The sequence below is a fragment of the Diabrotica undecimpunctata genome, chromosome 4, assembly GCF_040954645.1.
Source record: "Diabrotica undecimpunctata isolate CICGRU chromosome 4, icDiaUnde3, whole genome shotgun sequence".
Classification (NCBI taxonomy): Eukaryota; Metazoa; Arthropoda; class Insecta; order Coleoptera; family Chrysomelidae; genus Diabrotica; species Diabrotica undecimpunctata.
The window spans coordinates 98,704,504-98,728,351 of NC_092806.1; the positions used below are offsets into that span (position 1 = coordinate 98,704,504).

Consider the following 23,848-nt stretch of genomic DNA (forward strand, 5'->3'; position numbering starts at 1 on the left):
CTCCAAAGGCACTCCAAATCGGCTGATATATTCTTGGATCAACTTATCTGCAACGGTGGCGGCCTTCTGGTCTGGAAGTGCATAAATCTCGACCCACTTAGTGAAGTAATCCATTACTACCAACATGTACTTGCCCCCATTTTCACTTTCTGGAAATGGCCCTGCAATGTCCAAAGCTATTCTTTCAAACGGGCTTCCAACATTATATTGTCTCATAGGAGCTCTCCTTTTCCGGTGAGGCCCGTTACTCGTAGCACAAATAGTACATTTCTTACACCAGTCTTTTACGTCGTCGGAACTGTTCATCCAATAAAACCGTTCCCGAATTCGCTGAAGGGTTTTCCTTACACCAAAATGCCCTCCCGATGGACTGTCGTGTAACTGACGAAGTACTTCGGCTATTCTGCTCTTTGGGATCACCAACTGTCTTCTTTTCTCTGAACCGTCATCATTTTCCAGGACTCGTTTGAGCAAGCCATCTTCGATGATAAATGAGTCCCACTGGGCCCAATACGTCTTAACTACTGAGCATAGGTTTGATATTTCCTGCCAAGGTGGTCGACGGTTTTCCTCTTTCCATTTTCGGATTTTCTGTATAACTGGATCTCTCTCTTGTTCTTCCCTTATCTTAGTAGGCGTCCAGTCGTCGTTGACAAGCGTCGTTCTTAGCACTGCTGCTTCCTTGGATTCCGTTTTGTTGCAGTGGGAACACTCTGCGGGGCATGGCCTTCTGGAAAGAGAATCAGCATTTCTGTGGCTAACTCCGGCTCGGTGCTCAATCTTAAAATCGTATTCTTGGAGTCGTTCGATCCACCTGGCTATCTGACCCTCTGGATTCTTAAACTGCATCAACCACTTAAGGGCGGCATGGTCGGTTCGGATTAAAAACTTCCTTCCATAGAGGTATTGATAGAAGTGCTCTACTGATTTAACTACTGCTAGAAGTTCTCTTCTCGTGACGCAATAATTCCGCTCAGGTTTTGAAAGAACTTTACTAAAATATCCGAGGACTCGTTCCTGTCCTCCTTGAATCTGAGACAGCACTCCTCCAATTCCCACATTACTTGCATCCGTATCTAAGATGAACTCTCCTTCTGGCAGTGGATACCCCAAAATTGGTGCTGTTATTAAATGCTTTTTCAACGTTTCAAAGGCATTTTGGCAGTCTATATCCCAGCGGTATTCTCTTGCTTCCTCTGTAAGTCGCGTTAATGGCTTAGCGATATCTGCAAACTTCTTAATAAACCTCCGGTAGTAAGTACATAGTCCAAGAAAACTTCTCACTTGATGTTTGTCAGTTGGTTTTGGCCATTCCTTAATGGAATCGATTTTTCCCTTATCCACGGCCACTCCTTCTTTACTGACTATATGACCCAGATAATTGACTTTACCTTGAAATAGCTGGCACTTCTTGGGGTTTAGCATCAATTGGGCAGCTTTAAGTCGATTAAAAACGTTTTCTAAATTCCTCAAATGATCTTCGAATGTCTCCCCCAAGACGATTATGTCATCTAAATAAACCAGGCATGTTTTCCAAGATAACCCTCTCAACACATTTTCCATAAGCCTCTCAAATGTCGCAGGAGCATTACAAAGTCCAAATGGCATAACGTTGAATTGCCACAATCCAGATCCTGTGGTGAAGGCTGTCTTTTCTTTATCGACTGGGTCCATTTCTACCTGCCAGTATCCAGACTTCAAATCTAAAGTAGAAAACAATTTACTTCCAGCCAATGTGTCCAACGTGTCATCGATCCGAGGCAGAGGATAACTATCTTTCTTGGTAACGTTGTTCAGCAAACGGTAATCCACACAGAACCTCGTCGTTCCGTCTTTCTTCTTAACCAGGACCACCGGAGAGACCCATGGACTCGTAGAAGGTTCTATCACCCCGTCTTTCTTCATTTCCTGAACAATCGTTTCAGCTTCCTCTCTCTTCGCCTGTGGTAATCGTCGAGCTGTTTGACGAATTGGCTTAGCATTACCAGTATCAATTTTATGCTTAACAACGGTAGTTCTTCCCGTCTTTCCTCCTTTCGGTACGAAAATATCACGATACTGCCGAAGAAATTCCCTTAATTTCCTTTTCTCCATCTGATTTAGAGACTGTCCTGCAACTGCAACCATTTGGTCGAATTTGTCGTTGGAATTATCAGATGTTGTCGCCTGACGAATTATGGATGTCACAGGTACACAAGTTCCTACTTTTGTCTCTTTCTTTATGGTCACTGGGTAGTCGTTGACATTGATAAGTCTCACAGGAATTTCTTTAGCCGAAGTCACCAATTCCTTTCCAATTATGATTCCACGGCCAACCTCATCGTCGTGGTTCCAAGGCTCCATCATAACAGGTCTCCCTTCGTCTACAATTCCCTGTAGTCGCGCTACTATGATCGTTTCGCTTCTCGCAGGCACGACTGTATCTTCTGTAATGGCTGCTTGCACAGTGTTGTCATTATGTGGATGGAGAAATACCTCCTCGTTGCCAACTTTGATTACCTTATTCTTAAAATCCAATTGGAATCCATGCATATTCATTACGTCCATTCCTAATATAACATCCTCTTCGATGTCAGCAACTATAACAGTATGGACAAACTTTTCTGCCCCAATTCCCAATTGTACCTGGATTTCTCCATGAATGTTGGCATTTTCGCCTGTAGCGGTCCGAAGTCGTAACCTCGTTGGTAACAGTTTCTTTCGGCTGTTTATAACTGTCGGGCGTATGATGGTTCTGGTCGCTCCGGTATCCACCAACAACGTATGCTTTTTACCATTTATGTCTCCATCTACATATACACTATCTTCACGACATTTCAAAGAAGCTATTAGTATAAGAGGGTCTTTGGAAGAGTTCCGGGTCGAAGCTGCCCCCCTAAGATTGACTCGTTCTGGTTTTCCTGATGGTGAGTTTCTTGATTTTATGGTCTTCTTTTTCTTGCATGTCATGCTTTTCATCAAATTAACGAGCTGGTCAAGTTTATCTTCATCTCCTTCCTCTTTTACAGTCCTAACTTTACTGTACCCGCCAGAGGCCTGCGTAGCTGACTCGTATTCGAGGGCGGCGGATAGGACATCAACCAGCGTCTTGTGACGAGCTAATCGCAGTGTTCTCTGCATTTCATGATCACGAAGACCATCAATAAACGTTTGAACGGCCAATTTTTCCATCATGTCTTCGGGAGCTGTTGGATAAGCATATCGTACTAATCTGGCAATATCTACCTCATATTCTTGAAGAGCCTCATCTTTCTTCTGTCTACGATTTTTAAGCTGTGACTGATATACATGCTCCAAATGTTCGTGGCCATATCGCATATTTAACCTCTTCTTCAGTTGTTCGAAATCATCGGTCTCCTCTACGGCTATGGTCTGAAGCACATCTAAGGCATCTCCTCGAAGGGCGATAGTCAGGTTTACAGCCTTTTCTTTTTCAGACCATCCATTTGCTCTTGCGGCTGATTCGAACTGTTTCATGTAGTTGTTCCATGATGATTTTCCGTCGAAAGTTGGGACTTTAACATGAATAGAACCTCCACTTCCTTCAAATTTCGGCCGTGTCTCCAACTTAAATTTCGTCTCGTCTTCTTTTATCTCCACTGTAATCGGATTGTTACCTCTCTCTGCTGTCCCTGTTTCCTCCATCTTCCTTTCCATCTCTTTCCATATCTTTTCTTCGAAGGCCAACATATCGGCAGCAACTTGGTTTTTTAACGAAGACACTCTATCGTCAAGAGCAGATATCTCTGAAGTGACTTTAGAGATGTTAGCAGAAACTTTGCTTTCCAGAGAAGAAATCTCGTTAGAAACTTTGCTTTCTAAAGAAGCGATGTCGCCGGATACTTTGTTCTCCAATGATGCGATGTCGCCGGAAACTTTGGCTACATCACCAGAAACTTTGGCTACATCACCAGAAACTTTGGCTACATCAGAAGAAACTTTCGAAATCGACGAGAGGACAGCGTCATGCTTGTCTTCAAATATATAAGTTTCTGGATCTAGTCCTTCTTCTAGCAAAGCGTTCTTTAGTCGTTGGACTAACTCAGCCTTTTTTCCGGTAGAAGCTAATTCTCTGTCTTCGAGATGTCTTCTTAAATTCGTCACTGTGAGCTCATAAATCGTAGCCATTTTCACAATTTATTTTACGTATTCACTTGTATTATTATTATAAGTCTAATTTATGTTCGATCTCACTCTGACACCATTTGTTATGAATTTATTAATTGTTATGTCTTTAATTTATAATGTCTTTACTAATTTATTATCTTGTTCCTACTTTAATTTATTAAAAGGCACGATAATTAATATAAGTTTATTTATCACTACATACACAATAATTTATTAGTAGGCGAGCGTAACAATAATATCACGAGCGCGAATCTTCTTTATTAACTCTTCCTTCCAAATCAAATGTCCTTTATATATGCCATTGCCTTTACGCTAGAATCATCGAACAGCCTTCTCGATTTGCGGCGAAATTATAACGGTAAGGCAAACGGGTATTTTTTACATCGGCTCGACCGTTTCTGGAAGGTCCATTCAGGTAAATTTCTGCCGGCTAATAGAATACTCTCGTAAAATCTAAAAACAGAACACATTAGTCATAATATTTACGGTTATTTTAGGCCAGGATAATTATCGTAACAATATGTTTTCGTGTTCGTCTTATAATTTTTAAGCTCTTTCTTTAATTAAAAGGATATATTGTCTGAAAATTTTAAAATTAAAATGGAGTTAAATGAAGTAAAGGAAAACTATTGAATTCATGGAAAAACAAAGAAGAAAAAAACGCGTTCAAAGCGTTTTAAATGAGCGAATGAGAAAGTTTATTAAACATAATTTGGAAATATATATTGAAATTAAAAGCGAATACAAACTGGAAGAGAAAACCTGCCTAATGGAATTGGTAGAACATGCAGAGAAGGTAAAGGGTAGAAAAAATAAATCCAAACTAAGAAATCTTAAAGAAGGAAACATGTACATTAATGTAAACTAGTAGACAAAAGCTGTTAAACCATTGCTCAAGATATAATATGATGAACCAGGCAATGACAATAAACGTAAATTATTAAAGAAGAACCAGCAAATGTAGAGATAGACACATAAATAATGAGTAGGACTGTGAGCAACGAGAGTTACAAGAAAAACAAGAAAAGAAAAACTCCTAAAAATGCAGCCAGCAACGAGCGAGACTATAAACAGTAAAATTTTAAAACCCAAATGTAAACAGAAAAAGTCTAATGACATGGCCCATAATAACAGAGTACATTTCAAAAGGTAAAGGAGAATATAATAATTTAACTTAACTATCCAGACGACCGGTTTCGCTTTCTACAATATGCAAAGCATCTTCAGGTCTCGATACAAAGTTAAATAAATGATGCCGGTACTCTATTAATTGATGGTTGAAAGAACATGGTTCAAACTATCTTGTATTGTTGATTGATGAACTCAAGTCTGCTATTGTAATTGTTTGACAGTAAACGGGGAAGTTCTTGAGGAGACAAATTTTATCCAATGAAGTAGAGATAGGTGTAATGTAATTGTTTGTTTGATGAAAGTAATGTTCTATACCATTAAGTTATTTATATTTATTCTAGAGATATATTTATGAAATGTGTATTATTTATTGAGATTTTTATTTTTGAAGGTAACAGTTGTGAGACAATGAATGAGAATAGAAGTACAAATTGTGTGGGTGTGCAATTCTATTAGCTTGTAATTATCAAATTTCTTTGATAAAGTTCTGTTGCAATATGTGGCAAATGGTTGTAAAGTCCAATATATAAAGTTAAAAATTAAAATTGAGGACACTTTAAGACACACAGAAAATACACAAAAAACACTTAAAAAACGGGGGGACGAAACAGACATTAAATTTGAAAAAGGGGAGGATTTGAAAGTACTACATCTCTTACTTGGAGACAATGACAAGTCATTTATTTAACTTTGTATCGAGACCTGAAGATGCTTTGCATATTGTAGAAAGCGAAACCGGTCGTCTGGATAGTTAAATTAAATTGATTGTGAGTAAGTCTAATTTATTATTTCTTTTACCTTTTAATAACAGAGTAGTTTCCAATCCCAAAGGTTGGACATTAGCATCATGTAATGTTAGAGGTCTTAAGGGCAAAGAAGTTGAACCTGCCGAAGAATTTGAGAAAAATCAAATAGACGTACTAGGTATAACAGAGACTATAATGAAGGAAAAAAGCTCACAGTTCTTAGATAATGTGCACTTTCTCATTACCAGTGGAGTGTCACAAAGCAAAAGAACAAAAACTGTAGACTGCTTAATGGACAGTAACCTAATAAAGTATAATAAAATTGGATATGCATTTCCGGAAGGATTCTAAAGACAAGACTGGTAATTGATAAACATAAATCAGTTAATATTATCGTTATATATGGAATAAATGATGACGAAAAAGCAGCTACCAACACATGTTCTGGGATAAGGCATTAGATAAAATAGACAGTTTAGAAAGCAACACTCTAGTATTAGGTGATCTAAATAGTCAAGTGGGTGTAAGAGATAAACATACCCCAGATGTATTAGGACCATATTGAGAAGAAATAGAAAACGAAAATGGAGAACATATTATTAATCTATACAGAGAGAATAATTGATACATAATGAATACACTTTTCCAACACAAAGATTCACACAAATACAAAAGTGAAGTCAAAAGTATACGAGTGAGATCCATCATAGACTATGTGTTTGAGGATAGACTATCAAGAAAACGTTTTAAAGATGCAAGAGTAAAACGAGTAGCTAAGATAAATAGTGATAGTTGTAGCTAGACCAGCTTGGGATTGCGACGAGAACCAATCACGAAAGACACAAAGGAAAATATTAAATCTCATAATACCCCTACTATAGAAGTAATCAAGTCATATATGCTAGCAGACAAAAAGATAGCAAAGAAGTTTGAGAATTATGTGGATGACTACGCAACATAGCACGCTAAACAGGACTGTGACTTAGATCAAACTTGGTAGAAACTGAAAGAAACACTACTAAACGGTGTTTCTGATCAAGTAGTCATCTACCTGCACCGGATTTTCAAATTCTAATTTAACTGAGCTGCCATCGTGCTTCGGAGGGCACGTAAAGCCCTCGGTCCTGGCTACGAAAGTAGTCGTTAAGTCATGTTAGAGGCGCTTGTGCGACTTAAAAGCCCTAACACTAGACCTTAGTCAGAAGGTTACACGAACTTTACTTTACTTTATCTACTTGATCTAAAGGAGCTGAAAACGATGAACTAATCTTTAAAATGATTGTATTTTATGGATGCGAAACCTGGTAACTCATAATGAGAACCGAACAAAGACTAGGTGTTCTGGAAATTATTTTTTGGTGCAGATCAATAGGTATATCCAGAATGATGCACGTGAAACTGAAAGAATAAGATAAATCATGGACAAAACAACTACCATCGTAGAAGAAATATAGCAAAGACAGTTTATTTGGTACGGAGATATACAGAGAATAACAGACCACTGACGACTGAAGATAATATTAGATTGGCAGCCACCCAAGCAAAAAAAAACGAGGATGACCGAAAAAAACATGGCCTGATGGATTTCAAAAGACAATCTCAGAGATAGATCGACGACCAGGTCGACTGACTGAGTTAATAGACATGAATGAATACTGGGAAACTAGGTACCCACCTCCAGCGAGCTTCATTTAAATTACTATAATTTTTCGCAAAATTCACAATTAACAAGTTTCTTTTGGATTAGTTATGAAATAAAATTGTTATTCCTAACATTTTATATAAAGATATAATAATTACATGGTAATTTCAAGTTAGAAAATATCTAATTTTACCATTTTTGAACGCGTAAAGTACGCGCGATACACTTTCTAAATAAACAAAATGGAAGTTATGACTGTCACATTAAGTTAGCACTTATCTAGCCCATCGCAATTAATATTAGAATTTCTACGAAACATGTCAGTGTGGTGTCATTAATAATCTGGTATATTTAATTTCCAAAACGAACTGATTAAAACATTTTTATTACAATCCATATGCAATTAGTGGGATAAAGCAATGCGAGGATTATTATTGAGAATTTCAAATTTCAAGAATTATAGTATGAAAATGTATTACGAAAAGTAAAAATTGCGAAATTGCGAAAAGTAAAAATGCGTTTAGCAGTTTGAGGATTGATACTAGTAAGTTGATTAACTTCTGTGATTAAATTGGTTTTGAATAAATAAAACTGTATTCTACATTATCACTTACTGATTATATAAAATTCTTTTCGGTAACCAATAATCAAAAGGACTACCCTAAGCCTTTCTTGGAATATCATCATCTTTTCTTTTTTCTTCGTTATATATATTTCGTTATATTATTAAATCTTCCTTTTTGTTTCTAACAAAACGACATTTACAACGTTACGATCTAACCATTGATATCAATAGATATCCTTTTGACTCAATTTCATCTTTATAGTTTTATCTTTCCTGATCTATCCCAATTTATTTGATACATTTGAAATATTTATATACATTTATTCAGTTTTAAAGATTAAAAAATAATTTTTACTTTTTTATTTTTTAGTTTGATTGGATACACTGGTGAACCATATTTTTGTAACGTGTTTTTTATAAGTTTCCTGTAATTATTGTTATAGCAAACAGTACCAGGTACTCTTAATTTATCGTGGCTGAATGGATACTGCAACCCGAAGTAAATAAAAGGAAACTATACTTTTTGTAGGAATTTTGTTTTCCATAAAGCCGGCAATTCTTTTAATTTGAAAGGTGAATTTGTGCTCAAAATGTTATTTGGCAGTTTTTGTTGAGTTAATCATCGATTTTTTGTGCTGTACCCTATCTGAGAGATTTGTAAGACGGCGTTTCCAACCATTTGCGAGGTACACATGGTTTTAAGGAAAAATTAAGTGGCCGCGTCTTGAAGATTGCAGTTTGTTGTCATCCAGGATAATCCGAAGCCCCAATCAGTGTCCTACCTCCCCAGGGCTTTTGTTGTGTTCCATGGTCGTCTCAGACCATTTACAGTTTGTGTGGGACATTGTTTTTGCTCCCAATTCCAATCCCATAAACGTCTTAAAGGAAATACCAGCCAGAGTAACATAGGGTCTTTTTTGTTAAAATTTTTCCAAGTAAAAATAGATATTTTTCATGAATAAAAAATTTGCTTTCATGACAAACTAAAAAATTGTAAGTAAATGAAATTATAAGTTTTATGGATTAGCTAATTGTCATATAAGTCTTCTTTTAAATGCAATTAATTTTAAAATTCAATTAATATTTCAAAAGGTTTGATATTTCATTTCGACATATGACAATCAGTATTATCCTTTTTCTGACAATTGTTACATATCCATAAATTTGAATTGTTTAGTTTAAAGGTTAACCTCAATGTAAGCTCCATTTAAAAATCTAGATATTTTCATTTTAATAATAATTTAAATTCCCTATAAGTGTCCCCAACGTCTGGAGCTTGTTGTAAATCGTTACAAATGTAAGGTTTGTTGAAAAATTTTGTTAATATTATTTGTAATAATTGTTGATGTGAAGTAATAATCACATTTATTTTTATTTCTTTCTTTGTAGTTACACCTTCCAGTCCCTCCTTTATTCACTTACTTACGACTTAGCTCTCCCACCAAAGAACGAGTGGCCTTTCGCAATTTTAGGTTTATTTTCTTGCCCTATCTCCAGCCCAGTAATTGCTCAGTCCCCACTTTCAATATCCTATAAGTGATATCCAATGTGGTAGGCAAATTATACCGTTACAACGTAGCAAAATACGTGTCATAGAATGGCTGTTTCGACGGCATGTCGATATTTCTTCTTGCATATTATTTAAGTTCTTATTTAAGTTTTTAATTAAGTGAATTATTGTACTTTTGTGCATTTCTGTAATTCTTGTTTTACCAAATGCTAATTTATATTCTCCAAAAAATTTGTTAATCAACTTACTTGTTCATCCGTTTTAAGATTTAAGAAAATAGGTATACATAATAACATATTGATATGTAAAAAGTTGTATATTAAAATATATAAAATAGTATATTCTTAATTATACTTACATATTCTACTATGCTACCAAGACTACTAAGACAAACTTCAACTTTTCTATATATTTTTACACAAACTATTTGCTTGACATTATGCTAGAGTACCTATTTTCGCTGTAACAATTTTGAGAAAAGCGAAGCTGGTTAAAAAACTTACTTCTGAAATAAGCGATCAATTGCATTATCTCCATAATCGTCCTCGGAGGGTTGGTAGTTTTCATCTAAAAAAATGTATTTAATATTAGCAAAGTAAATTATCTTCAAATATAGTAATATAATTTAACGACACAAAAATAATACTGTTCTTAATCTATTTTCTTGTGGTTATCTTAATGCAATTACTACTTTTGTTAAGATTAAGCCACAATTTAACTCTGGATTGATACATTTATTTTCTGAACTCAATCTGCTACATGAAGTACAGTGGTACCAAACAATTAAATCGGCCTTAACTATTTATACAGGCTGTTTCATTAAGAATTGTCCGTATACTAACTGAAGAAACCATAATACAAAATATGAATATTTAACCGAAAACACTTCCTTGATGATCTTTTACAGAATATTGTCACTGAAACTAATAGATTTGCTCGGGAAATGTTGTTAAATATACATCGATCAAAATCACGTATACGTTACTGGGTTGACTGCGATATAGCCGAACCGAAACGTTTTTTTTTTTCAATATGTATAGTTATGGGATTAATTGATGATCCCGCAATAAATTTATGTTGGTCGAAAGATCCCATGTTCAGGAATGAGTTTATTACGACTATCATGAGACGAGACAGGTTCCTTTTACTGATGCGTTGCATTCATTTTTGTAATAATCAGCAGTGTAATAAAGTTGATCGGCTCTATAAGTTAGGGGAAGTTTTAAAAGTACTGAATACAAATTTTCAAGCTGCATTAACTCCAGGACGGATTTTGGTAGTCGATGAAAGTATAGTACCTTATCAAGGAAGACTGCAAATAAAGCAATATCTGCCAAATAAAACACACCCGTATGGAATTAAATTATATAAGTTATGTACAGTGGATGGTTATACTAACAACATAATCGTTTATCGTGGTAAAAATACGACTACCAATGCAAATACTGCTCAGAGTGAGCAGATAGTGTATGATCTTCTTGAACATGTTGAATTGTTGAAAATGGCTACTTTCGCTACTTGTATGCTGATAATTATTACTCGAGTTTACCTTTAGCCAAATCATTATTCAAAAAACAAATAATTTATTGTGGAACCCTAAGGTCCAACAGAAGAGGTATTCCCAAAACGGTACCTAAAAAAATGAAAAAGGGATTTGGGGTACACAGAACAACTCCTTACATATTATAAAATGGATGGACAAACTGCCAGTTCTGACGTTAAGCACTGATCGAACCCATACAACTACTTTAGAACCAACAGGAAAGCGAAACTTGCAACGTGAGTTTGTATTGAAACCAAAGGCAATTATTGATTACAATCAAGCAAAAAAAAAGAGTAGACTTTAGTGATCAGATGAGTTCATATCATTGCGTTTTAAGAAAAAGTTTAAAATGGTACCGTAAACTAGCCTTTGAATTTTTGCTTGAAACATCTATTGTAAATGCCTGGATTGTTTATAACAAGATTAGTTGTTCCACAACATTATCTATAATGGAATTTAGAAGAAGATTGGCGCAGGAGTACCTTGTTACTACAGCTGCACACGAAAACACCACTACTCCCAAAAGAGTTCCACATACGTTTTTAAACCGTCAGGACCTGGAAAGAAAAGGAGAAGACAATGCCAAGGATGCTATCATAAATTAAGAGAAACACATTCAAGCAAACAGGCAAGTAATATGGTGACAAAAGTAACAAGTTACTGCAATGAATGTCCTGGACAACCAGGAATGTGTTTATCTTGCTTTAATAGCATTCATAAAAAATAATTAATTTTTCTGAAATTTGATTGTTTTTTTAATAACTACAAAAAAATCTTTTATTTTCCTAAAACTTTATGTTTTTTTTTTGTTTAATAACTAAGGACATAAATATTATTTAGTTTACATGTTTTTTTGTTTTCAAATATCATTTACACTAATAAAATATTAAGAAGTTTTGATCTTTTAATCTAAATCTGTAGAAAATAGTAAGCTGTCTTGATACTTTAAAATATTCTTAACAGGAAACCTGATCAAAAAACGAATGGCAATGGTAAGTTTTAAAATGTTTTTACTGTTAATAACTGATCTTAAAACTCGTATAATTTATATTATAAAACTGTAAAAATTTAAAAACTAATTATGTCACTACCGGTCCCCGACGGTCGGTAACGCACCGTGTCCGCGTCAAGCCACCGGTCCCGGGGGACCGGTAACGCACTGTTCTTTCGTTGACATTTGGGAACGCAGTCAACCTGTTAAATATTTACCTGACCTGACAGGAGTACATAACTTGTAACGTCAAATAAATAAAATATGAATAAAATATTACAAATATTACTAACAAATATTTCAAAAGCTTTATTTAAATATTTGGAATGTCTCTCGGAAGCCAATGGGGTTGTCGTTCCATTGATGGCAGTCCCAATAATGTTTAAAACATTCTTCTCATTTTTCTTCTAAGCAATATACAACCAGTTATAACAATTAATCTGATGTGACAGATTGCAAATTAATTTTTGTTTTTCTCATTTCTATAATAACGAAAAGTAAACTGATGTACATTACAAATTCAACCATTTTACATTATTAGCTCATATTTAAATTTTTTGTAGTAATAATACATGATTTTAAAGCAAACCAATAGAAAAAACGGCTTAAAGTATTCGTTAATAACTGGTCTTTAAAAAACTTGCTCTATTTCGATCACACAGGCTACGCCGCGCGCCGTCGTGCCTCCGAGATCAAGAGATCTAGCTTCAAAAAATTATTTTATCTGGAGGCATCTAAAATCAAAAATCTATTCTAACCACAAATGTACAGATACTGAAGCATTAAAAATGCGAATTATTGAAGAGTGTGAAAAAATAACGCCAGGCGTTCTGACTAATTTTAGACGAGAATTTTACAATCGATTGGTATACTGTTTAATATCCCATAAAAATGGCGGATTGTTTGAAATTTGTTAGAGTTTTATGTTATAGAAATTATCATAAATTATTTTCAGTGATAAGGATCACGGTAAAAATATATTGAAATTCTTTTAATTTTTTGTATAACCTGGAATTGAATTTAGAATATCTTACGTTAAATAAAGATCTGGCAGTGCTCGAACTATTGCCTGAATACAACATTATTCCAAGTCTTCGTCAATTACCTACATTTCATTAACTTTATTGGTTTATAAGCAATAAAATTTATTGTTTACAAAGTAATGTTTATTGTTCAGTAATTGTATTAGTATTTAGTAAAATTCATTGTTTATAATAAATTCATAAAATTAAAACATCTGTCAAATAAACGTCAAAGTGTAAATACGAACTTAAAAGTTCTCTGCATTTTAAAGTTTAATTTGATAGTTTTACGTATAAACTCAAGTTAAATTACACATTTTAAAGTTCTCTGCGAAATTTTATGATTTAGAAAGTGCTAAACACAGTTACATTCTATTACTATAGTTTAATACATATACATTAGTACTAGTTTGGTCGTCGAAGCGATCGCCGAAGGCTCCATTTATGGAGTCTTCTAACGGGGGCGAGCCCCCCGATAAAATGCCAAGGGATCAGGATGCGATGGATGATTGCAGTTATGGTTCCCATGGATTTTCATCCCATCAGCTAGAAAACTCGATAAGTAGTCTTAATAATATTAATCATTTAAAAACCGATAAACAAATTAACTCATTAACTTCTAATGAGCCAGAAAAAAGCAGACCTGTATATTTATATGATAAAACTGATTTAGGGCCATTTCACATTTTTATTGAAAACAATGATAGAAATTTTACAGGCAAATTAAATGCAGTTAAGATAGGTGAAATATTATTTACCGTACACCCAGAAATTGATAATTATATTAAAAAAATTGATTCAATTGGACGCAATCGGATTAGGATAACATTTAAAAACTATGCTAGTGCAAATACCTTAATTACTTCTAAATTGCTTATTCAAAAAAATCTAATTGCATATATTCCGAAATTTCAATTATTTAAATTAGGTGTACTTAGGGATATAGAATCAGATATATCAGAAGAATATCTCAAAGATAAAATAAAAGAATTTGATCACCATTGTAAATTCTCGGTGGATTATGTAAAAAGAATAAAGAGAAAAATAGTAACAGATGATAAAGTAGTTTTTAAACCTACAAAATCGGTCATTGTATCATTCAAATGTCAAAGTATACCAAAATATATCGTAATTAACCATGTTTTACATAATGTAGAAAAATACCAACAAAAAGTAATTATTTGCTACAACTGTTATAGGTATGGACACGAGTAAGCAGTGTAAAAGCAATCCTAGATGTCTTAAATGTCATGAGTCTCACCCTTCCGATTCTTGTTCTTTATCATCCTTTAATAAAAAATGTCTCTCCTGTGAAGGTGAACACTTCACTAATGAATGGGAGATATGTCCAGAATTCGACCGTCAAAAAAAAATAAAACATTACATGTCTGAAAACAGCTTGTCTTTCAAAGAAACGCTTAAATTATTTCCTAAAGTAACCTATGCATCGATAACAGCTAATAATTCCTCAATAAATTCACATCAAATTCCAATTATGAACGCTCCATCCTTTTCATGTTCCTCTACTCAATTGTCCACACCCCCCTCAACCCCCAATCAGCTCACCCTCCCTACAGTTTCAAACAGATATACAATAATAAAACCTCCAAAATCCAAACGACCCCTCCCTTCCTCGCAAGACCCAATAGAAATAGAACATCAAAAAATAATAAAGTTAAACCCCATGTCCACCAGACCTGGCAGCATTTTCAATTCATCTTCTTCTCAATCTACATTTAATACAGAACAAGGATCCAAAATACATGAATCTCCTAAAGAATTAACAGAACTAATATCAAATATAGTTATAAGTATTATTTCTAATATGAATCACAAAAATTTTGAAATCCCAGAAAAATCAGTTTTAATAAATTTAATTCAAACAGTTTTAAGTTCTCTCTCATATAATAATGAATAGTTTGGTAATTTGTCAATGGAATTGTAGATCGGCTAACTCTAATAGAGAAAATCTTCTCCACCTACTAGAAGACCAGAAAGTTGATATCGCATTATTATCAGAAACTAGATTTAAACCAGAAAAATATATTAACTTCCACGGATATAATATTGTCAGAGACGACCGCTTTTCAGCAACTGTCGGTGGTGGCTCGGCAATTTTAATAAACTCAAATCTGTATTATGAGGAAGTCACCATGAAAGTCGAATTATTAAACGTCAATAAAGTAGCCATTAAAATTAAGTTTAAATCATTTACTGTCACATTTGTATCGATGTATGTTCCCCCAGGAGAAAAGTTATCGTTACAACAGTGGAACAATTTCATAACATCTATAGAAAGACCGTTCATAATAGGAGGCGACTTCAATGCTCATCACATTGCCTGGGGCTTGGACAATCATACAGATATAAAAGGCAAAATCTTAATGGACTGTATATATGATAATAATTTGATATACAAAAATGATGGCTCTCCTACTTTCTTTAGGAACTTTTCGAAATCGGCAATAGATCTGACCATTTGTACTCCTGACTTAAGTCATCTGATCACTTGGAAAACACTTCAAGACCTATTCGGTTCAGACCATGCACCTATAAGGGTCGAATTAGAGGATCAACCAACTCACATATATAACCCGTATTCTGCCGTCCTAACATGAAAGGTCCTATCTGCAAAATTTAGGTTTTGAGAAAATCCAGTTTTTGTTTCTTTTCATTGTACAACGCTTGGTAATTTAAGAAACTTTTTATGTTTTATTTTATATATTATGTCGGAGAATAGAATTTAGGTGCTGGTCATAATTTTGATTTATTCTTTCCAGGTTAGTCGATTTTTGATTATATTGTCACTTAGGACAATTTAACTTAGTGTATATGAAGTACGTTTTTTTGCATTACTTACGGAAATTGTCCTAAATGAAACTGAAATTCCAATTAAATGAACACTTTTAATTTTATTATAATAAGTTTTACACTTAATACGTGCGCTTTTAATTTGGATAGAAGATTTTTTTCTATCTAAAGTTACACCGCGACATGTATTACGAATTTGGGTACTCGTTAGTCTACCCTTAACGTATCTCATTATAAAAATATCTTTTAAATCAATAAAATTGTTTTCAAGTTCTGTTTTGTAATAATTTCTTCTTTTAAAATGACAAACTATATCTTTTAAGTAAAAGATAGAAATCTGCTTTTGTAACTTATTTGGAGGTACAGTCAGTGAAGTTAAAAAGTAGCATTTTTATTAAATTAACTTTTGATGAATTGGCTTGTTTTACCGTTTCGAAAAAATCGTCAAAATCATATACTTTTTTTTCTTTTGGGGGCAAGCTCAACTTGGCGATGAAATGAATCTGCTGCCATAATAGTATGACCTGGCTCAAAAATGTTGATTATTATATTTTCTACAGCAATGAGTCTATCATTGTCTTTTTCATAGCCAAAGGTCGCCAAAAGAAATATCTTTTCACGCTGTTCATTGTACAAATACACACCTCTTCGGCTTTCTTTGATGTTAGATAGTATTTGTAGGAATACACTCTTGGTAATGTTTGATTCTGAGATGTATTTCTTTTTTTCTCAAATTATTTTACGCAGCTCAAAAAAAACTGTTTTTGGTATTCTTTTCCAATAGCCAGTCTTCTTCTTAGAGTGCCATATCCCTACGGAACGTCGGCGACTACCATGCTTATAATATTTTTATACTGATCTCGGTCTTGCGCTACGTGTAGCAATTGGTCCGCTGTCAAACCTGTCCACTGCCGCAAATTCCTCAACCAAGAGAGTTTCTTCCGTCCTATCCATTTCTTTCCTTCGATTTTACCGTTGAGAATTAGCCGAAGGAACTCATATCTTGGTCCTCTGATTATATGTCCAAGATATTCTAGCCAGTATTGTGTGTTAATGTCTTTTTGCCTAGTATACGAAATTTTTTCAGCGCAATTGAATTTGAATTTACGTGACTTTTTAACTTTATAAGCTCTTATGTAACTCTCTCTTTTTTGTTTCTTTCTTTCGACAAATGGCTCTTCAATTTGTTTTCTTTTTCTTATTTTCCCAGTTTTTGTATACAGTTTACTCTTAGCTTTATCAACTGTGTTGTTTATAATTGTGACCTGTAAAATGAATATCTCGAATGAAATCCTGAATGAAGTTAAATTCGTTTTCTTCTGGTTATATATCAGATATTCATTGGACGGCCCAGGTATATAATCTGGATCATTCTCTATTTTGGCTAAATACCATAAGTTTACATCTATCGCTGTTCCGGCTAAGTAACGCTACATTGCTACTACCAATGAATATAGACGCATATGCGTCTATATTTTTTGCTACTACTACAAACACTAATTACAATCAGTTATTGCTTATACGTAAGGTAACATTATTAAACTTACCCTTCATCCACTTCTCACAATATATTTACTTAAAATAGAAAAAACATGAGCGTACACCCAATGTCTGATAATAACAAATACCTTTTATAATTAATTATTTCAAGTTATGTTACAAACATGCTTTTGTCGTACTACGCAAAATTGTCCTAACTGATGACGTTCAGTATAAAATGCTACCTTAAATAGTCCTAACTGCATTTCTAAAGTTAAAACGGACAATTTTTCTTAGCATATGTGAGATAGGACAATTTATGTTAGTAAACATTGCTTTTTAATCAGTTAGGACAAACCATTTAGGTATATAATAAGGCATTTAAGACGCTTATAGGACAAATTCATTTTGTACATTCATAGATAATATGTTTACGCATGCCATGAGCCAATAAAGCCATTTTACCAAATTTTGCAGATAGGACCTTTCATGTTAGGACGGCAGTATTCACAAAAGTGGAATTTAAAGAAAGCCGACTGGAAATTATATGAACAATTTTCGGAAGATATCTTCTCTCAATCTGAAGATATAAATTCATATGAAAAATTTTTGCACACTATAAATACAACTGCATCCTACTGCATCCCCAAATTTAAAATAAAAAAACCAACTTCCAGAGGAAAATACTGGTGGGATTTAGAATGTGAGGAAGCAGTCAGAAGAAGACGGGAAAGTTTTTGTATATTCAAAGATCATCCAAACCAAGAAAACCTACTTAAGTATAAAAAAGATGATGCCCACGTGAAGAAGATTACTAAACAAGCTAAAAGAAATAGCTGGAGAGATTATGTCAGGTCCTTAAATAGGTCGGTCCCTATTAAAAATGTATGGTCAAAAGTTAATAGACTAAAAAATAGAAAAACTAAGAACAAAGTTCCTATAACACTATCGGAAGCTTCATGGATAGAAGATTTCCACCAAAATATCACTCCACTGTCTGCAGAATTAGTAATTCCTGACCTACAAGTGAATGCGCAATACGACTATCCAGAACAAATCCGCTTCTTAATCAAACCATTTTCTGGCACTGAACTTTACTTTTCGTTAAAGAAAAATTCAAATTCAGCACCAGGTGCTGATGAAATCCATTACTCGATGCTATCAAATCTTTCAAAAATTGGTAAGACTGTGCTTCTGAATATATACAATGAAATTTGGTCACGCCGCATAAAGATTCCTGACGATTGGCACGTTTATACTATTCTCCCGATCTTAAAACCCGGAAAATCGTTAAATAATTGTGATTCTTACCGTCCAATAGGACTGGCTTCATGTATACTTAAAACATATGAGAGATTAATTAAAAACCGTTTGGAATTTTGGTTAGAAAAGAACGACCTATTACCAAAAACTCAGTTTGGTTTTAGAAAAGGTAAATCCACACAAGAAAGCCTGAGTCACTTATTGATAGACATTTATGGTGCTTTTACTTATAAGAAAGCAGTTAGTGCTTTGTTTTTAGATATAAAAGGGGCTTATGACAATGTTAATCTCCACATTCTATATGCGAAAATGTTGGAAATACGAATACCTGAAACTGTAACATGGAATATCATTAATTTGTATGTTAATCGATCAGTACACGTTAGATTAAATGGAGATAAGTCTAACATACGGTACACATCTTTGGGACTACCACAAGGTAGCATCTTGAGTCCTCTATTATATATTCTGCCTACTGCTGATTTAGAAAATAAACTTCCTCAACATATAAAAATCTTACAGTATGCTGATGATGTTGCAATCTATGTAGAAAATAAGTCAATAGATAAATGTAATGAGCACCTTAAATCAGGATTGAATATTATAGAAAAATGGGCGACGGATAAGAATTTAACAATCTCGGAGAGTAAATCAACCATTGTTACTTTTACCAGAAAACGATATTCTCCTCCAAACCACCTACAATTTGATAATTATAAAATTCATTATAAAACTTCAATAAAATTTCTTGGCGTATTCTTAGACTCAAAATTAAATTGGAAAGAACACACAAATTATATATTGCGAAGAACGGAAAACGCAATGAATATCATCAAGACTGTAAGTGTCAGTAATTGGGGAGCTGACCCAAACATCTCAATATTACTGTACAGAAATTTAATGAGATCGATCCTAGATTACGGATCTATATTTTATGGCTCAGCATCAAACGCTGTACTCCAAAAAATCGAAAGTATAAAAAATAAAGCACTTAGGTTAAGCACTGGTTATCTTCGTAGTACTCCCATATTAGTCATGGAATGTGAGCTTAATGAACCTCCACTTTCATTACGCAGAGAATTCTTAGGTGAGAAATTTATAGTTAAAGTGGCAGTTAACAATAAACTGTTGTTGAGTAAAATTGTACAACTAACCACTACATACCTAACTCATCATTACTGGGAAAAAAAGAAGCAGCTTTTAGTTGTGGAAAGTTTTCTCAACGTTTCTAGTTACATTGACGACATACACCAAATGGAACAAACCCCATCTCGAAAATTAAACTATGAATATTATTTATCTCCATTTAACTGCCATTTAAGTAATATTCTTGCCACAGATTTTCTTACTAAAATAGATCACCTTCAGTATGTACAACATCATTGGGGGAGTTATCAAAAATTATATACAGATGGTTCAAAAATGGACGGCAAAGTTGGATATGCTATATTCTACCCCCAAAAAAGTATAAAGATAAACAACAGATTACCTGACAAAATGACAACTTTTACAGCTGAACTCGTAGCAGTCAAAGAAGCCTTCCAAATATGTATGAATCAAAAAGAACTAAACTATGTTATATTTACAGACTGCCAAAGCATTGTACATAAACTGAAATATAATTTACATAATTTTGAAGAAAATTATATCATCAGTGACATCATAGCTCTGAATAGTGAAGCTTTTAAATCGGGCAAAAATATCATATTGTGCTGGATAAAAGCACACATTGGTATAAAAAACAACGAAATAGTAGATGATCTGGCTAAAAAAGCAACAATGAAAGAATCCACTCTGCAAACCTATCAACTTCCTATGGGTGATTTAATATCTGTAATCAGATCTCTTAAACGCACAAAATGGCAGGGACACTACAACAATTCAGACAAAGGCAAATTTTATAAAAGAATCCAACCCACAATTTCCGTCAAGACATGGTTTAAACAAGTTTCCAACAGAGGCTTCATCAAAACTATTTGTAGAATAAGAAGCAATCACTGTATGACTCCAGTATACAAAAGCAAAATAGGACTGACAAATAATAATGAATGTATATGTGGGGAGCTAGCTGATCTACAACATATGCTGTTAGAATGTCCTTTACATTTTATTGAAATATCAAATTTTTTTACCAAACTAGTTCAACTTAATGTTCAATTACCTTCTAATCTAACACATCTTTTGGAGTCAAAGAATCTAGATGTATATAAAATTTTATATGGTCATATTAATTGTTTAAAATTAAAGCTCTGACAAAAAAAAACAATAAAAAAAATAATAAAGAATAAAAAAAATGGAGAACAAAATAAAAAAAAAATAAAATAAAAAAAAAGTTACTAAGAAGATCTAAACCTCCGAGGTGTCGAATCGGGTTTATGTCTTAGCGTAGTAATAAAAAAAAAATAAAAAAAAATAAAAAAAAATAAAAAAAAAATAAAAAAAAAAAGTAAAAAAAAAATAAAGAAAAATAAAAAAAAAAAGATACAAAAAATAAAACAGCAAAAACAGAGTAAACTAGTAAGTAAGTTTCTAACATTACATGTCTTAACTCTCAATACAATAGTTTTAAATTTAAATACTAACAATATCTTGTGTAAAGAGAGAACTCAAAACAAATTGACTGGCCAGTTGGTTGTCAAAACCAGTGCCAATAAAACACACACACACACACACACACACACACACACATAAAATTAAAATATTGACAATTCAAATATTGTCAAACATCTAACATCAATATGATCAAATGCAACACGTCATACACATTCTTGCACTACCTGTGACCTGACTTTTAGGGCTGGTCCGAAAATTATATTATATTTTTTTTAATTTTGAAGTAGATTTAATTCGTAAAACAATTTTCACATTTGTTTTTAATACAGATTTCAGTCCTCTACAAGTACTTTTGTATGACTTTTGATGTAAAATAATTAGAGAAGCAGGAATTTAACAATTTAGAATTTTTCATTGAGTTTGCCATGGCCCAGTTGACGACTCACCACTCGGGATTATATTCGTACACATTATATTCTTTTACGAATATTCGTATTTATTAATATATAATGCAAAGTCTTAGGGTTTGGAGCACTTGGTTTTTGCCAGAAAAATTTATTCTTAAATGCCAGTTTAATAATCACAACAGCTTGTTACAAAAAATATCTTGTCTCTCTGTTTAAAATCTTACAAATAAATGGTGGGCAAACAAATACTTCTCAACTCTAGCTATTGATTTTCCCAATCTATTACATTATCCATTCAATTGAAAAGGAATTTCATTCTTTAGCTCCAATTACGACAAAACATATGAATAGAAACCGACTGTAGTAATTCCTTCACAAAGTTTAATTGTTCACGAAGATCCAGTAGTACAGGATGAGCTGGAAGACTGTAACTCTTGTAATATTTATACCGATGGTGCAAAATTACCTGCTGGTGTTGGCTGTGCATTTTCATAGATAATACTCAGGATTATTTTTAGTATAAATTAAAATCAAATTGCTTAATATTCACAGCTTAGTTGGTAGCCATTGTCAAGGCGTTCGATTGGATAATTAACAGCACTTTATATTATATCCGACTCACAGTCCATTCTGTTCGGATTAAGACCCTTTACTAAACACACATATACCAACAGACTAATTGTAGAAGCGCTTGAAAAGCTAAGGATCCTAAGTTCTTTAAAAAGAATTGTTAGCTTTGTGTGGGTAAAAGTTTACTTTAATATTCCAGGTAATGAACTGATCTGAAAGTAGATCTGATAGATCTGTTATATAGGCTAAAGGCTCTACTTTAGTGGGTATAGAATGCAAAAAGTTTCCTAATTGGGATTTATTTACAGCTATGAAGAAATAAGTTAGAAAATTGAGTGCCAATCCTTTACTAACAGTAGCAAAAATATATACTGCAGTATATATCCAACTATTCTATCTACTCCTCTAAACGAGAGAAGCTCTATATCTCGAAAAATTTATACCATGTACGTTAGATGCCTTTTTGGACATACTACAGTGAACGCATACCTGTATAAAATAAAACTTTGGGAAACAGAGACATGTGAATATGATGGCAGTTTTGATGACCTTAACCACTGGATGTTTCAATGTCAGTATAACCAAGAAGCCATACAATTTTTATTTCAATCCATCTCCCAACAAAAAATCATACTGACGCAAAATGTTGTTTCTCTTCTCTATTTAAGTAGTCGAAATCTAACTATTAGGTAGATTTTATACGAGTTTTTTAAACATACCAAACGGAAAATTTAAACTGCTTTTTTTAGGCAGTGGTGTATGCATGCTATATGGTAGAACTTTAGTTATACTGTTTCCGACTGTCTTTCCTTTTATGTTATTTATCGTTAACCGTTGCCTGTATTACTTGTTTTAAAAAAAGTCGCTAAGAAGGGAAACCTTAGCGTGTCCTTATTTAATCCTTTTTGTACAGCAACCAATAGTGATTTTAATGGGATGGTTAGGAAATTAAGTAAATAAACGAAATAGGAAATTGTCTGATATAAATTTAACAGATGTATAGAAGTGAATTGTTTCTACTCATCCAACCAATTGTCTGACTAAATAGGTTTTAAACCTAAGACCAAAAAAAATTTTTTTTTACTTCAAACGAGCTTTATCGTTAAAACAGATAATATGTTGGGCTCTGTCTTATAGTCATTTGGTTTATGATGTAGTTTAATGATAATTTAGATGTTTGCTGGTATCAGTTAACTTTTTGTGGACTTTAGTTACATATCCTCTATCCCCCTTTGTGATTAACACATTCATAAATGGCAGTAAGTTGATGTTTTCTTTTTTTCGTGATAAATTTGATTGATCCTTTTTGACAGTTGGTGTCCACCAAGAGATGTTCTAATTCTTCTACTCTATGAGCCTATGTGGGAAACACATCTACATATCCCGACTACAGTAGTTAACATGCAACAACAAAAATATTTCAGACCGTTTTAAGAACTAATAATTTATTTTTACCAATTAAAGCAAATTCTCTTCATAAATAATAT

General features: G+C 33.5%; 1 protein-coding gene across 2 annotated transcripts in view; it reads right to left on the bottom strand.

Moving 5' to 3' along the window:
• Nucleotides 1–23,848, bottom strand: part of LOC140438325 (uncharacterized) — a 230,877-nt gene that overhangs the window by 44,138 nt on the left and 162,891 nt on the right. For both annotated transcript variants that reach the window (XM_072528007.1, XM_072528006.1), the window contains exon 2: nt 10,226–10,289. In XM_072528007.1, the coding sequence (XP_072384108.1) occupies nt 10,226–10,289 (64 nt within the window). The remainder of the gene's footprint in view (nt 1–10,225; nt 10,290–23,848) is intronic.